At 39.7% G+C, this 15,725-nt stretch overlaps 1 protein-coding gene across 5 annotated transcripts in view; it reads left to right on the top strand.

Annotated features, from left to right (window-relative positions):
- The first annotated feature begins 12,901 nt into the window (after nt 1-12,901).
- rapgef6 (Rap guanine nucleotide exchange factor (GEF) 6) overlaps nt 12,902-15,725 on the top strand; it is a 48,609-nt gene continuing 45,785 nt past the window's right edge. For all 5 annotated transcript variants that reach the window (XM_032532749.1, XM_032532747.1, XM_032532748.1 and 2 more), the window contains exon 1: nt 12,902-13,032. In XM_032532749.1, the coding sequence (XP_032388640.1) occupies nt 12,922-13,032 (111 nt within the window). In that variant the 5' untranslated portion in view covers nt 12,902-12,921. The remainder of the gene's footprint in view (nt 13,033-15,725) is intronic.

The following is a 15,725-nucleotide window of genomic DNA, read 5'->3' as shown; positions in this document are numbered from 1 at the left end:
TGGCAACTGAAAGCCAGAGTTTTACTACACATTCACACTAAAAACACTATAACGGACATTAAAAATGATAACCCCTTCAGAGAATCTGTAGTATAATACTGGTCTGTAATACAAAAGGTTCTTAAAAGCACATCTCTCATTAATGATTCAATAATCATAAAATAAGTTTAAAACACAAGAGTAACAACATTTTTGTGTCAGAGTGATTGTCAGGTCTTTTATAACAGAACAGAACAGATAGCTAAGTCAAACAGGGCTTTATCTTCAAATGTGATCAATTAAAAACAGGCATGAGTTGACCACAGAACGATCTTTTAAACGAAGCCTACAAGTATCAAATATATTAAAGAATACCCTCATTACCTTGGATACCTTGCTTTTTTATTAAACAGAGTAGACAGCACGGGTGTATCTAACTAGAAAAATGTGAAGCAGCAGGATAAATAGTGTGTATATACAGTAGCTATATATACACTGTATATACTGTATATATCTCGCAATATATATCTTGCATATGTTTTTGAAGGCTGAGGAAATTCAATATGAAGAGATGTCCCTTCTTATCCACGAAGATCAACTTCAACTGAGAAAGTAATTTAATGCTAAATATTTCAAAGAACAGTGCACACATGGCCACGGTTCATTTAACCTAACGTTAGTGGTTTAATTTTTCTGATCGCATTCAGTAAAAGCACTTAATAGTTTTGATTCTGATTGATTCTGAACATTGTTGCATTCTCCACAACATTTGTTTAGAGTCTGGTGACCGGGTTAATGAAGATGAGCAGGGTCTTCTTCAACAGGACATTGAGGATCCACACCCACCACAGCCCAACGACCGTGATGCCTCTTATTACATACATGATTTGTGCCCAACTTTAAGAATAAGATACACTTTAGTCTGAAGTCTTTACCCCTTTTTTTCCCATTCTTCATTTACGTTTACTAGGCTACGTTACAAAAGATGCGTCATTTGATTTAATATAATTTTGCTATAGAGTAATTGATCCCAGAAGTTTGAATTTATGAATATCTTTCCTATTTTGCTCACATTATAAACTGTGAGCACGGTTTATGAATGCGTGCTCACTGTATATGAATCCGTAGGCCTACAGGTTTAGTTTTTTGGCCCCAGGCGGGCTCCGTATGACATCAATCACTCAATATATAAACAGTCTATGGATAAAACCCATCCTATGCGCTGTCGGCCTGTTAAGACAATTTATGTGTAGGCCTAATTTACAAGAAAATCTGACCGCCCACTGCAAAAAAAGAAAATGGTCCGGCCCCTCTGGCATTTGACAGAATTGCCAGATGGCATCCGCCCCTGAATCACACATTCCTTTGCTCACGTTCCGAGTAAGCTTGCTTGTTATGGTTTCCGTAGCACAGTTACTTTAGGGGTCCCCGACTTTTGCGACCTTCTTTCCCAACAACGCTCCCCTGCAAGGTCTGCAGTTGTGATTGTGGCGATGTACGATCTACATCCAGGAGCTCCTGTTGTTGAGCGGAGTCCACCATCCCCTTCTACCAATACCTACGAATACCAGTACAGACTGCGGTCAAGCCACCACACTCGGACCTCCGTGGTCAACATCACCGACACTTAATTTGTAGTGCCTCTTTACTGGCAAATATGGTAAATGCATTCTAACAGCCCGGCTCGACTGACGAACAATACACCTGCGACTACTTCGTTTCAAAGTAAGGTGTTTATACTAATAGTTATTAAAACAGATTAATGATTATATTCAGCAAAGCAAGTCCCATACTTCTGCTGTTAGACGACCAAAAAACTTGAAACTGTAGGAGCACTAAAATGAATTTGCTCCATAGTTCCAGGCAAGGACTGTCATAGTTGAGTACAAGGCATCACCTGTCACTCATACTGAAAATCATACGTTTTTATTGTATAATTTTGGAGATTTATGGATGATCAAAGCCCCATACTTCTGCCGTTCAACGATAAAACATATTAAACTGTAGGAGCTCTTAAATGAATTTGCTTCATAGTTTCAGGCAAGGACTGACATAGTTGAGTACAGGGCAACACCTGCTACACTCATACTGAAAATCATACATTTTTACAGTATAATCTTGGAGATTTATGGATGCAAAGTCCCATAGTTCTGCCGTTCGCCGATAAAAAATATGAAAATGAAGGAGCTCTAAAATGAATTTGCTCAAAAGAGCCACGCAGGGACTGACATTTTGAGTACAAGGCATCACTTTCTACACTCATACTGAAAAGCAAACATTTTTACTGTATAATTTGGGAGATTTTTTGAAACAAAGTCCCATACGTCTGCCGTTCAAAGATTAAAAATATGAAAATGGAGGAGCTCTAAAATAAATTTGCTCCATAGGCCTAAAAGACATCTTTGACTAAATATTGAACAAACATTTGTGTGGCTTAAATGAAGGGCTACATACAGTGAGGAAAATAAGTATTTGAACACCCTGCTATTTTGCAAGTTCTCCCACTTAGACATCGTGGAGGGGTCTGAAATTGTCATCGTAGGTTAAACATGCGTCCACTGTGACAGATATAATCCAAGAAAAAAAATCCAGAATCACACAATGTATGTTTTTTAACTTTATTGTATGATACAGCAGCAAATAAGTATTGAACACCTGAGAAAATCATTTTTCATATTTGGTACAGTATGACAGTTTGAGCTCCTCCCCAAAGTTTCTCAATTGGTTTAGGTCTTGACTGGCTAGGCCACGCCAGAACCGGATATGCTTCTTACAGAGCCACTCCTTGGTTCTCCTGGCTTGTGTGCTTCGGGTCGTTGTCTGTTGGAAACCCAGCCTTGACCCATCTTCAATGCGCTAACTGAGGGAAGAGGAGTTTCCCCAAAATCTCGCAATACATGGCCCGTCCTCCTCTCCTTAATACAGTGCAGTCGCCATGTCCCATGTGCAGAAAAACCCCGCAAGCATGATTCTACCACCCCCCCAACTGCACAGTAGGGATGGTGTTCTTGGATTGGTACCATCATTCTCTTCCTCCAAACACGGTTAGTAGATTATGACCAAAAAGTTCTATTTTGGTCTCATCTGACCACATGACTTTCTCCCTGACTCCTCTGGATCATCCAAATGGTCGTTGCAAACTTAAGACGGGCCTTGACATGTGCTGGTTTAAGCAGGAGAACCTTCCGTGCCTGCATGATTTCAAACCATGACGTCTTGAGTATTACCAACGTAACCTTGGAAACTGGGGTCCCGCTCTTTTCAGGTCATTGACCAGCTTCTCCCGTGTAGTTCTGGGCTGATTTCTCACCTTCAAAGGTCCGAGGGAGATTGAACGTCAGTTTAGCTTCTTCCATTTTATATGATGCTCCAACAGGGACCTGGTTTCACCAAGCTGCTGGCAATTTCCCCTTAGCCCTTTCCAGCCTTGTGGAGGTTTCCATTTGTCTCAGTGTCTTTTGGACAGCTCTTTGGTCTTGGCATGTTATTATTGGATTCTTACAGATTGTTTGGGGTGGACAGTTGTTTTTATGCAGCTAACGCCCTCAAACAGTGCATCTAATTTAGTATATAAATGGAGTGCGGTGGACATTTGGAAGGCAGAACTAACAAGTCTTTGAGGGTCACATTCTAGCTGATAGACAGGTTTTCAAATACTTATTTTGCAGCTTGATAATACAAATACATAGTACAAAAATCGACATTGTGATATCTGAATTTTTGTTTTTAGATTTGTCTCTTCCAGTGGACATGCACCTCGATGACAATTTCAGACCCCTCCAGATTTCTAAGTGGAGACTTGCAAATAGCAGGGTGTTCAAATAATTATTTTCCTCCTGTACATGGCCTCTAGGATGGCAAAATATTCCTTCAATCTCTAGACTGACCGTGCTGTGCTTGCTGTCTGCCCAGATCGGATATGCCCGGTCATCAACCCGACTGAAAGCTGATTTGTCAACATAAGATCTTCTCTCGTCTGCGCCTATTCTCTCTCTCTCTCTCTCTCTCTCTCTCTCTCTCTCTCTCTCTCCTTTCCTCTCTCTGTGGCATGTCTGCTTTCGCAGTTGTCACCTCCAATTCTTGCTTCAATTCATTACATCTCCCCTTTCCCCAGCTGAGACACGCGCGCACACACACACAATCTCACATATTGTAGAAATAGACACATGCACACAAAGAGATATGGTAATCTGGACCGAGGTAGAATTGGATTCTTAAGAGAATATTTGAGACTTTTTATCTTCATTTGTTTCCTCCATTTCACTTCACCCTCATTCCACCTCTCGCTGTCAATTCTATGTTTAATATACACTCTTCCCCACTTTCCCTACCTTTTCTCTCTTTCTCTAACACACACACACACACACACACACACACACACACACACACACACACACACACACACACACACACACACACACAATCCAGCCTCAATCATATGCTGCTCTCTGCCCCTCTCACTGTTACCCTTTTCTCTCTGTCTCTCCATCTCTCTTACACTCATATTCACTTCAGGGCCCTCTATTTTCTCCCCATCTCCATCTGCCTCCCTTCACTGTATCTTAATCCAAGCATCTGCAGACTTGCCAGTAATAGAGTGGAACATTGCTGTGTGCTACGCCTATTCAGTAAGCTCAGTGTATGTTTTACTGAATGAAGCCCAGATGCAGCGCAGTTCAAGAATAATATACTATGTGTGTGTAGATTAGTATGATTTTGTATTGTGTATTGGGTTGTGAACAAATGTGAATGTGTACTTGTGTACTTGTTTGTGTTTGTGTGTGTTTGTGTGTGTACATGCATGCCTTTTGTCTCTCCTATTGCTCGTGAATGTCCATGTTTTCTGACACAAGTGGCCTTGATTGATCAAAGGTTTCTGTAACGCTACAGGGCTATATCTGGAGTTTCAAAGTGCGTGCGTGCGTGCGTCTGTCCTGTTCCAGACAGCAGTGACAATCTCACCTGGCTAGTCTGATGAGGCTCCTTGTAGTCATTTCCTTCCTACTTGCACCCTTTGATGCAGTATTGCGTGTTAGCGCTGAAACGGGGGGTTGATTCAGTAGGGAAAGAAATGCTAGAATTAAAATCCTCCATAAAATAGACCAAATGAAGGCCAAAGGAGAAATTGACAGAAAGTGAGACTGGAATAGTGACAGGGAAACTGGAGAGCGGAGGCTGTAGCTAGGGCGTGGACCACTGGACATGGACTGGGAATTTGTAACCAAGATAATCAAAGCGAAGAGGTGAGATTGGTTGGAATGACAAATGAGAAATGAAAAAGACTCCAGCTTCATTTTGTCTTTGCACAGAGGTGAACTGCTGCTGTCTGTGGTGTGGTTTCTGGTGTAACAACCTGCGCTGGGAGCTAAATTAACACATGAGGACAGCTGTGTGAAGGCATATGTTAACGACTAGGCTTTCTTGTTTTAGTGTGTAATTATGCACTAAATGCATCGTGGGAAAGCGTTTTATGAAATTTAATGAACACCTTTTTCTGTGGAGCTTCTGTTTAAAAAATTTTTTAAAAGGTGTTTCTAGAAAACTCAAATCTCACCTCAACACAAACGTTAATATGCACTGTTCATTTCATTTAGTTGTTACTTCATTGCTGATTGATGGTTGTGTTTCTTGGCGTACCACTCAAGTCATGTCAAGGCAAGTTTGTCACTGCTGACATCTACAGGCCGGCCATGTTTATGTCAGATACCCCACCAGTGACCTCACCATCCATTTCCATGTCTGTATTTACTCAACTGTGGGGTTATGAGTAGTAAAGCCAAGCCAGTTTTAAAACAAGACTTAATTGTTATTCATCCCTTATCCTCTACAGCCAGTGAACATTATCAGTCAGTTGGGGGTCTATTAATGATACTTACATAAACATTGGTCAGCACTGGTCCTTTCTGATAATTAGCACCATCATAATACCTTTTCCATGTAGTACATAATTATAGATTATTGGTTCTCGGCATTGGATTTGTGAACAATGGGACACATGAAATACACCAATTTCTGCCACATTATTTTTGTTGCATTATTAAATATGCATATAGATTAGCTAAAACCCAGTGGTCTCCCAGTGATCACCAGCAGAGTGAACAACCCCAAAATCATTATTTTCTTACACTTCAGCATCCGTTTGGATACACTGAACAATACCTCTTCTACTAGTGATACTGTCATTTAGTTTTCTTTTGGCAAATACAACAGCATTGTCTTTAAATATTCATTGAGCTTTGTTTGTGTCATTGTTTGTTGAACTCACTTTAATCATCCTCCTCATCAGAATTCATCAGCCTCATCACATTTTCTTTAATCACTTAGCTAAGCCGTTTGTCCTCTTTATTTTTCATTTTAATGTGTTGTTCTCGCTCTTGCTTCGGATTATTTTTTGTCTCATTGTGTATGTTGGTGTGCACGTCTCCATCATGCACTATCTCTTCTGATAAATCGTCTTACTTATCCTCCTGTATTAGCTGGTCTCTGATCTGTCTTTGTCTAGGTATCTGTCCGTGTAGATGTCTCTCTTTCTCTCTGATTACCAGTGGTTTAGGGAAGTCTCAGATGTGTCCTGCCATTAAATCATTAAATGGTATCTCTGCCTGAGCTTTAACAATATTGGGTCAGAAAACGACTAGGCCAAACTAATAATTAATGTAAAAAGTAATTCAAGGTAAAGTAGCACCACGGTTTGAAAATAATTGTAATAATGTGGCCCCTTCTGAGACCCTCAACCCACCAACTCTTGACTATAATAATAAACAGACCAGGCTTCATCCATTAATGTCTTCAAGGTTGCCCAACAACCATTCCCAAATTATCTCTCTGTGCATTCACCTACAATTCAGCAAAGATTATCTCAGCACTAAAATGCCTGTGGGAAACCTGGTCTCTTGTCTGTGTAGCCAAATGGCCAGTCTGGGTTTTATAGCCCATTTTATCATTGAGGAAATGGGGGGGAATGGAGCACTCAGGCGCACAGCTAGTTAATCTCATTGTTAAAATTGGAAGCAATAAGTGAAACCAAGTTATGTTTTATACAAGAAAAAGGAAGATTTCACCCTAATATGTTTTGACTGGTTTGATTTGCTTTCAGGGACCTTAGTCTATCTACAGAAAGACAAAAACGTTGTAAAATTAGCCAAAAAACTGCAGAGTGGCCTTTTATATCGGTTAATTAGCTTTTATGGAAGGAAGGATCCTTATTTGGCTGGTAAACTGCTATGAACTGTATGGCATTGTGTTAGCTTGATTTTCTCAGATGACATATTGGGAACACACAAATAGGAAATATTAAATATGTACTTTTAGTAAAACTAACTTTTATTCCGACATAGCTTAATTTCATTTAGTTTTAACCACAAAGGATTTATTATCTTAGTGGATAATTTGATAATTACTGAATAAATTAATGCATTTACACACATCAGTTGTGTTCAGTTGTGTTCTCTGTTCACAACATTATTCAAATTATTCAGTTATAAGCCGCCTAGGTAGGTAGGTAACAACTTGATGTTCTGAAAGCTCCAGGCTTGTTCCTTGTGGATTTTTACCCTCTTTGACTGCTGCATCTTTCTTGGAATACATTTTTTCTCGCCCTTATTATAATAGATGATAGGTTCATTTCTCTGGAGTTAATCAGACTCTGTAAGTGATTAGTATTGTGTAAGCTCGGTCTGTTTGACTGCAACATGACATTTACAGCCAGCTTGGTCCTCTTATTATTGTGCCGTCTCGTTGACATGATAGAATTGTACAGCTGGAGAAACCTTACACATTTATATTTAATCCCCTAACTCTCATTCTTAATGCATGAAGAAAATGGGAGACCCCAGAAACCCCCTCCCCCGGCTTAACCCGCTGGGAGAGGGAAAGAGGAGGATTAAAGCAGGATTAAGTCTGTGGTGTGAGTAGGAGCCACGAGACTACCACAATTATTCACTTCACCCATCACTTCCTCGCCCGACTTCCCCCTTCCATCCTTCCCAGTCTCATACACTCACAGAAACACATTATCTCCCTCTGTCCTTGCCGTGTTTGATTCCCTGGTAGCTCTAAAACATACACTTTTGAGACCATTCTCCCTCTCCAGGCGCCAAATGTTGTGGGAGAATGCGTCTTTTTCCATTACTGTGTTGTTATGTCTGAATAAAGTTGTAAGAACCATTAACGCAAAAGTCAATGTGAGTCTGAATGACACCAAGCTAAAACTTTAACAGCTAGGTGGAGTCCGCAATGTTACATGTTATCTGTCTGAAAAAGGTCCAAAGTGTATTCCCCAAACTGTCAAACCTTTCCATTACCTTCTCATATCCTTTTTCTTATAGCCCCTCTTTGATTACCAAACATCAGTATCAGCTACTCACAGCCAATAGAAATGTTGCTGCTGGATTCCCAAACCTTTCATTTATGATCGTGACAAGATGAAGGTCTGGCTGTTCAATCATATGCCATATTTTTTGTCATTTCAGTATTTTCTTTTGGTAAGCTTTATGCGTGTGCTTCTTTTCCCTGATTGATTTTCCTGATTGACTCAGCGGTTGGACACATTCATTTCTATCTTTATGTATGTCCGTTCGGGTTAATGTATAAGATGGATGCAGGGTGGGAGCTTCATCATCGCTAGGTTATAATTTCTGCATTCAAAAAATCAATAGCTATTTACCTGTGATGAACAATCACTCTCTGCCCCCCCCCCCCCCCCCCGCTATTTCTGTCTGTTCTTATTCCCAAAGAAACACAACTAGAAGTAAAGAGGGTTGGTCAACAGCAAGCATTGGGTCTTATAGAATTTTACTTGTGTAAATGTGTGATTGAAGATATGAAGTCAGTAACATAAAGAGTCAAGGATTAGGTGTTGCCAGCGGTTTAATAAATGAAACACGCAATTCATTACCCTGCCATAATGGGAAATGGATTTCACTTAAATACTACATCAGTCACACTTGAACTAATATCAAAGATCTGTGAGTCAGTATGTGGGTCTGAATGTTTCAGTTGCATACTTTGAAATTAGAATCATACTGTTTTAGATGTTTTCTAATCTAATAATATGAATTATCATTGATATATGTGAGTGATGGGGACAAACAGAGGGACTCTGCAGAATGTATTAATATTTAAGTGGATACTACAATAATAAAATATATGTGTGTGTGTGTGTGTGTGTGTGTGTGTGTGTGTGTGTGTGTGTGTGTGTGTGTGTGTGTGTGTGTGTGTGTGTGTGTGTGTGTGGTTGTTTGTGTGGTGGTGTGGGTGTGTTGTGTGTGTTTGATGTGTGGTGTGTGTGTGTGTGTGTGTGTGTGTGTGTGTGTGTGTGTGTGTGTGTGTGTGTGTAATTTTCAGATTCTTTGTGTGAATCTGTTGGGCTATTCTATTAGACTAAGGGACTGGACAAAGTCAAATATTAAGCTATACAATTAGTCAGAATAAATCTTGTGAATAGATGACTACTTGTCTTAATAATACTGGTTTCCTCCCACGGCCAGGGTTTGGTCCCAAAAAAATGTGCCATAAAAGTTTTATGCCAGCTGATAACTTAAATAAATAATCAGTGCATCCAAAACAAGTCCATCTCTAAATTACTTTTGATTTCACCGCAGTGTTAAGGTCTGTATATTACATCTTATAGGCTTGAGTCTGTTGTCTTATTATTTGTTCAGGGAACGAGGTGGCCATGTATAAATGGAAACAAATCTAGGATACTATGTTGTCCCACACTGTAGGAGTAACATCCAGTATAGTGAATGTTAAATGATAGGTACACCTGCCTGTTTTCTCAGCAAATTGGAGTCTAAAAAATTGTCCGACTGGAAATGTAGTGCACTTTGTGGTAAATAGGGATTTTATTTGTTTATTTTATTGGATCCCCATTAGTCAAGACAGAAAATGTCCAAATAAAATGTTAATACAACTATGAAAACAAGGTCCAAAAGAAAACAATTTAAAATGGAGAAGACTTGTGTGTAAATCCAGTGTACATGAATTCATTAAGTTGAGTGTTCCCTTAAATATGGCACACATTAAAATCGAGTCATTGAACTTCCTAAACTCCACCCCTCAATGCTGTTTCCCTGTGGGTTTGGCGGATGGTGGAGTGGGGGGTTAAGTGCTGATGGGGTCGTACAGTACAACAAGCCTATTAGAAGAGAGTACTGAGGGGGCAGCACCCCCAGTCTCAACATCTTTAATATTGCATGTTTGCACCGTGGTTCCTTGCAGCCTTAGCTAGCTTTCATGCTTATGTTTGGCTTGGTGTGGCTTTGCATGTGCAAAGTGTTGGCGTGAGTGTGTAAGTGTTAGGACAGCGAGCACTGTCTGATGTGGGGAGATGGAGGAGGTGTGCTGTAGATTTGCACGCTGTCGCAGGAGGACATCTTCTCTCACCCTAACACTGCCCCAATTCAAACTGGTAAGACTTAAGAATTAGAGGTTTGCATTTTTTCTTTAGCAGAGGGGGCACACAGTACCTGCCTCACTCTCTAGGCAATCTCATTTTTAAACCTCAATCGGTTTCTAAATATTTTTTGCAGCAGCAGCCTTCGTAGAAATCTTATTATTTAGTTTTCCTTTCATCTTCATCTATCGTGTATTTGTGTAATAGACCAGTTTTTTCACATTTTTACAGTAGAGAATAATGTAGTTAATATAATTCTAAACCTGCTAAATTTGGGAGTTAAACCTGAACTTGACCTTTGTTGTCCTGCTCTTACACACTGGATCAAGGTGCCTCGTTATGTTGACTGAGCATATGTCCAGCTATGAAGGGCTTCTGAATCTTTTTTAGCATCACACTGAGTCTACCAAGAGGCTTTGCTCTGCTTTAGTAAGACAGGGGATATCATTATTGTAATACACCCAGATGGTAATACTATGAATTCCCTTACGAAGTTGTCTATTAATTGATGGTGTAAATGAGTTTGTTAAGGAGGAGGAGGAGATAGACTATTATACCAGGATTTGTTGATTTGTTTACCAGCACACAAACTGGAGATGGAAATGTGTAAGTTAGATAGGTGCAATGCTTTAGATTGCACCTATCTAACAATCCCTGTGCAAAAGGTTGCACAGGGATCATCACTTCACAATATTAAGTGTAATGTTCAGTCCCTCTCTCTCAATGGTGCTGAAACATTCAAACCCACACTCGTTCTCCCTCTTTTTAAATTATTTCTCAATTTACTTAAACACACAAATACAACTCTAAAAACTGTAACCACCTAGCCACGTGTTTGCAACTACTTACAGTACAATAACAGTGATCTTACAACTACTCAGCAATACCCAGCACACGCAGCCAATGCAAGCAGCATGCACAAATAAATCTTCACAAAATGTGGCTTGTTTTTGTTGGAATTATTAGCCATAATCAAGCATTCTAATCACTTACCGAGCTGGACGTTGAAAACAGTTAAAGGAACACGCCATCATTTGTTGAAATAGGGCTTATCTCGGTCTCCCCTAGCTGTAGATAGGATAGTTATCTTAGCGTAGTGAATAGAATCCTATGTTGCCGGTTAGCATGTTGTGCGTAAAAGTGAGCCAACAAAAAACAACAAGAACCTAATTACTTATTGTGTCCTGCATATTCACAACAAGTACAAATAGCAATGCAGATAAAGACTAGATGATTTCCTATGCAGATATTGATTTGGGACTATATTGGGTGGAAGCACAGCCAAAGCACTGTCCCAAGTCAATATCTGTGAAGGCCAAAAGAAGTAATTAGGTTGTTGTTGTTTTTTTGTTGGCTCTATTTACTCATGCTAACCTGCAACATAGGATTCCATTCACTACGCTAAGCTAACTAGCGGTGGTGCTGCCGGTGTTGCACCAAACTAAAACAATGCATGCACTGAGACAAAAAATGTGTTAACCCACCTGTCTACAGCTAGGGGAGACCGTGAGAAGCCCTATTCCTACAAACGGTGGCGTGTTCCTTTAACTTTACAATGATTATGTTATGTGTGGTCAGTTTGTTGGTGTGTGTGCAGGGATTATAGGTTTGACCCATGCTGTAACGTTGTGTAACAGTAGTTTAAAAGTTATGTATTGATCTGGTGACCTGTTTGTCACCGGTTCTATGGCTCTGTGTCAGTTTTTGTCAGTGAAAGTTTAAAAGTTGTCCTCTAGTGGAAACCCTCCTCCCACCCACAAGTTTTTAAAAGTCAGCTGGCTGCTTAACAAGCAACTTTGTCTATTTTGAATCTTAGGGGTTTATTTGAGATTGCAATTTGGAATTTTGGAGTGTGCAATCTTCGGGTAAAAGTGACAAATTAGAAGAAAAAAAAATTGTCTTGTGCAAATTTTCTTCCAGTATCCTTAAGTAAACAAATTGACCACCATGAACAGATTGTGTATTGTATTTATGTATTTGTTTATTTAATTGTTAAAATGGCAGTGGGGAGGAGGTGTATTTGTGTGCCTTTGGAGGTAGCTCTGAAGGAGTTTGAGTATTCATGTATGAATGTGCATTTAAGTTTTTTCACTGTGCACACATAGGACATGAAAGCTGTCTGCATAGAAGTCAGCCAGCCGTGTCATCCTATTGAGACAGCCACAGTCAGAATTCACTGCTTCATTGTTTTGTTAAGGTCTGTCCAAAAATATAAAACTAGCCTCCCACCTCCAACCCATCAGAAATCATATCAACCTGCAACCCTGGATCATAATTTACAGCTGTCTGAAGTGTTTTCTCCTCCATCCTCTTTATGTTCATTATCTTGACGTATAACATGTCAAACAGAGCCAAACCAGCGTTGGCTTTCAGGTTGACGTAACAGACAGATGTGCGTGCGTGCGTGCGTGCGTGCGTGCGTGCGTGTGTGCGTGCGTGCGTGCGTGTTTGCCTCTAGTGAACTCATATCCTCTTCTCTGTTTTTCTCCTTCTGTCTCTCTACTACATCCTGTCTGTCTGAACAGCTTCCTGCTGACCTTAATAAGATGCACCTTACAGACCACGCCCATCAGCAGGTGATGCACATGCCTCCCAGCCAATCAGGATGCAGTATCGCCAGCGACTCAGGGAGTAGCAGCCTATCCGATATTTACCAGGTAGGTACTTATGGTGGGACATATTGGTGATCTCTGTAAGCTTCAATTCTATCAAAACTTGTGTTTTTCTACACAACCGTTGAACATTTTTTCTTTTACTTTGCCATCTTCTTACCCCCATGTAAATGTTTTAGGGTAGACTTTTTTATAAGAAGTTAAACATCTTTGTAATTTAAAATATAGAGAATCCAGGCTGTAGAAGTGTAATTCTTCAGTGGTCCATACCTCTTGCTTTTCATATTTTGTATCCTGTTGCTTTTCTCTGTCAATTCAAAAAAAAGAAAAAGCTTTTGATAAATGAAAAATTAACTTTTTTTTCATCTCTACCACCATTATTACAGTACTTTGAAAAATTAATGAAGCCTGTCCAATCTGGTGACAAACCCCTACTGTCTATTGCAGCCCATCCACAACAACACTGCAACAACACCTGATCACTAATAGGTTTTACTAATGTTGGATTCTCTCCAGCTTGATGTTTTTCCAATTCTGTCTACCTGTTAGCATATCTGTCCACCCTCTATCCTTCCGACAGTATAATCCTCAGTAACTTGCTAATTATTGTGCATCAGTTGTGCATCCTGGTGATCCGTCCTCCTCTGTATTTCCTGCTGCGGATGAAAGGTCACATGCAGGAAATTAACTTAACCTTTCAAGCCCCATCTATACCTGTGCTACAGGTGTAAGCTGCAACATGGTCAGTGTAGCTGGATTTATAATGATCATTTTGCAGGTATTCTTTTGTCTGCTTTTACAGGTAGTATACAATAAAGAGCAGCAGGGAAATTGAGAGAGTATGACATCTAGTGTACATCAGTTATGCAGATGATGTCGGGCTTAAAGGAATACTCAACTTAAGTTTCCATAAACAACAATGTCAGGAGTTGTGTGTATGGGACAACTGTAGCAGATTATATACCACTTTGGCATTTCATAATATCACCTACAACTAGAAGCAAACACACAAATATATTAAATGAAAGCACTAGAAACACGTAGACCTTTAGTAGTTGGTTAGGTGGTTGGTTGTGTCCTTTTTAAATATAATTCATTTATCTATAATCTGTTTTCTTAGTGTCGTGGGTCTGACCCCTGCGCTCCTGATGATTGCTTTAATGTCAGCAAACTAGGGAGCTTATTTTATTATTCTTTTTTAATCTACTGTTGCATTTATTGCAGTCACCCATCATGATGTACAATGTGTAAAACGCTTTATGTACAAAAGTATTTTACACTCTTCTCGTATCAGGCTCACCTTTACGTGACATTTCTAAGCTATCAAAAGCTCAGTGTGCTTTGGAATGAAACGCATCTCTTGAGTGTTAGATATTTAAATGGCTGTGAATCAATTATCCATAAAAGGGTACATGACAAAGCTGTCATCTCATCATTTTTATCCCTCAAGTCTCCTAATCTCCCCCCTTTTCACAGAAAGTTGTTATAAATCAAAGAATCTTTTCATATTACCTTTCAGTCATGATCCTTCTTTAGACGGTGCTGCGGTATTTTTAAGTTTCACTTCATATATATATATATATATATATATATATATATATATATATATATATATATATATATATATATTGCCATCTTGTTAGCATTGTTAGCGTTCATCAGTGGAACTGTTGAGGTCCATTAGCTACAAACTAATGAGCTAGTGACACGCTAATGAGCTGGCATGATCTATTCTTTTTTTTAAGAGCAAGTATAAAGGTGGTATTTTCATATATATATATATATATATATATATATATATATATATATATATATATATCACCCTCTGTATGTATCCAATAAAGCAATGACACAGATTTTGCACTTGCTGATCTAGGGATTACATTTCAGGCTATGAATAATGACATATTTTAGTAGGTGCCATCCAAATTTTACCTTGCCTCTCAATATGACATTATTCAGATATTTTGACCTCCTTATTGGCCAGAAGCAGTCCTCCCTCCTCTGACTATCTGCGAGCTTTTGCAGATTGATGCTAGTCAGGCCAACCTGGGTCAGGCGTTTAACACAGAGACCCGATCCCTTCATCCTGAGATTAGATATTTATTACACAGATCTGATCCCATCAGCTTGTTGCTGACCCAGCACTGTGTTTGTTTACGGCTGTCTTGAAGTGCTGACCCTCCAGTCAGCTGTGTTCTTCAGCTGTCAAGGCAACAGACTGTTTTTGTTATGGGTTTCTCCTTTTTTCACACGGTCTCCCTTACTTTAGACTGACTCACAGTCGTTCACTTTACTCCAACTCCCCAACTTTTTGACCCTTTTTGCATCCTCCTTTTCTTACTTCTCATATTCTTCCCTTCTGCTCTTTCCCTTCTTTACACTCCTCTTCTGTCAGTCACCTATTGTCTATCCCTACCACATCATACCATTCCTTTTCTGTGTTTTTCCGTCCTTTCTTTTATCTCTTGGCTATATCCTGAACCTGTGTGCATTCCTCCGTCATCTGTTCTCTCTTCTGTCTCTGGTATTGTGACAGAGCACTGAGAAATGTGGAGGTTTTCGCTAGATATGATGTCCCTCATCCTCCTGGCACAAACTCAGTCTGAAACCAGGGGAATTGCGCTGAAAGGGCACATCCTGCATTCTGAATGAACCGGGCCCTTATATGCACTGAAAGATGTGTCATTGACAGAGGGCAAAAGGAAAAGCGAGGTGTTATTGTCTCTCCAACAACA

Source organism: Etheostoma spectabile, chromosome 13 (assembly GCF_008692095.1).
Source record: "Etheostoma spectabile isolate EspeVRDwgs_2016 chromosome 13, UIUC_Espe_1.0, whole genome shotgun sequence".
NCBI lineage: Eukaryota > Metazoa > Chordata > Actinopteri > Perciformes > Percidae > Etheostoma > Etheostoma spectabile.
The sequence above is the reverse complement of the archived record's forward strand: the minus strand, read 5'-3'. Positions and strand labels throughout refer to the sequence as shown.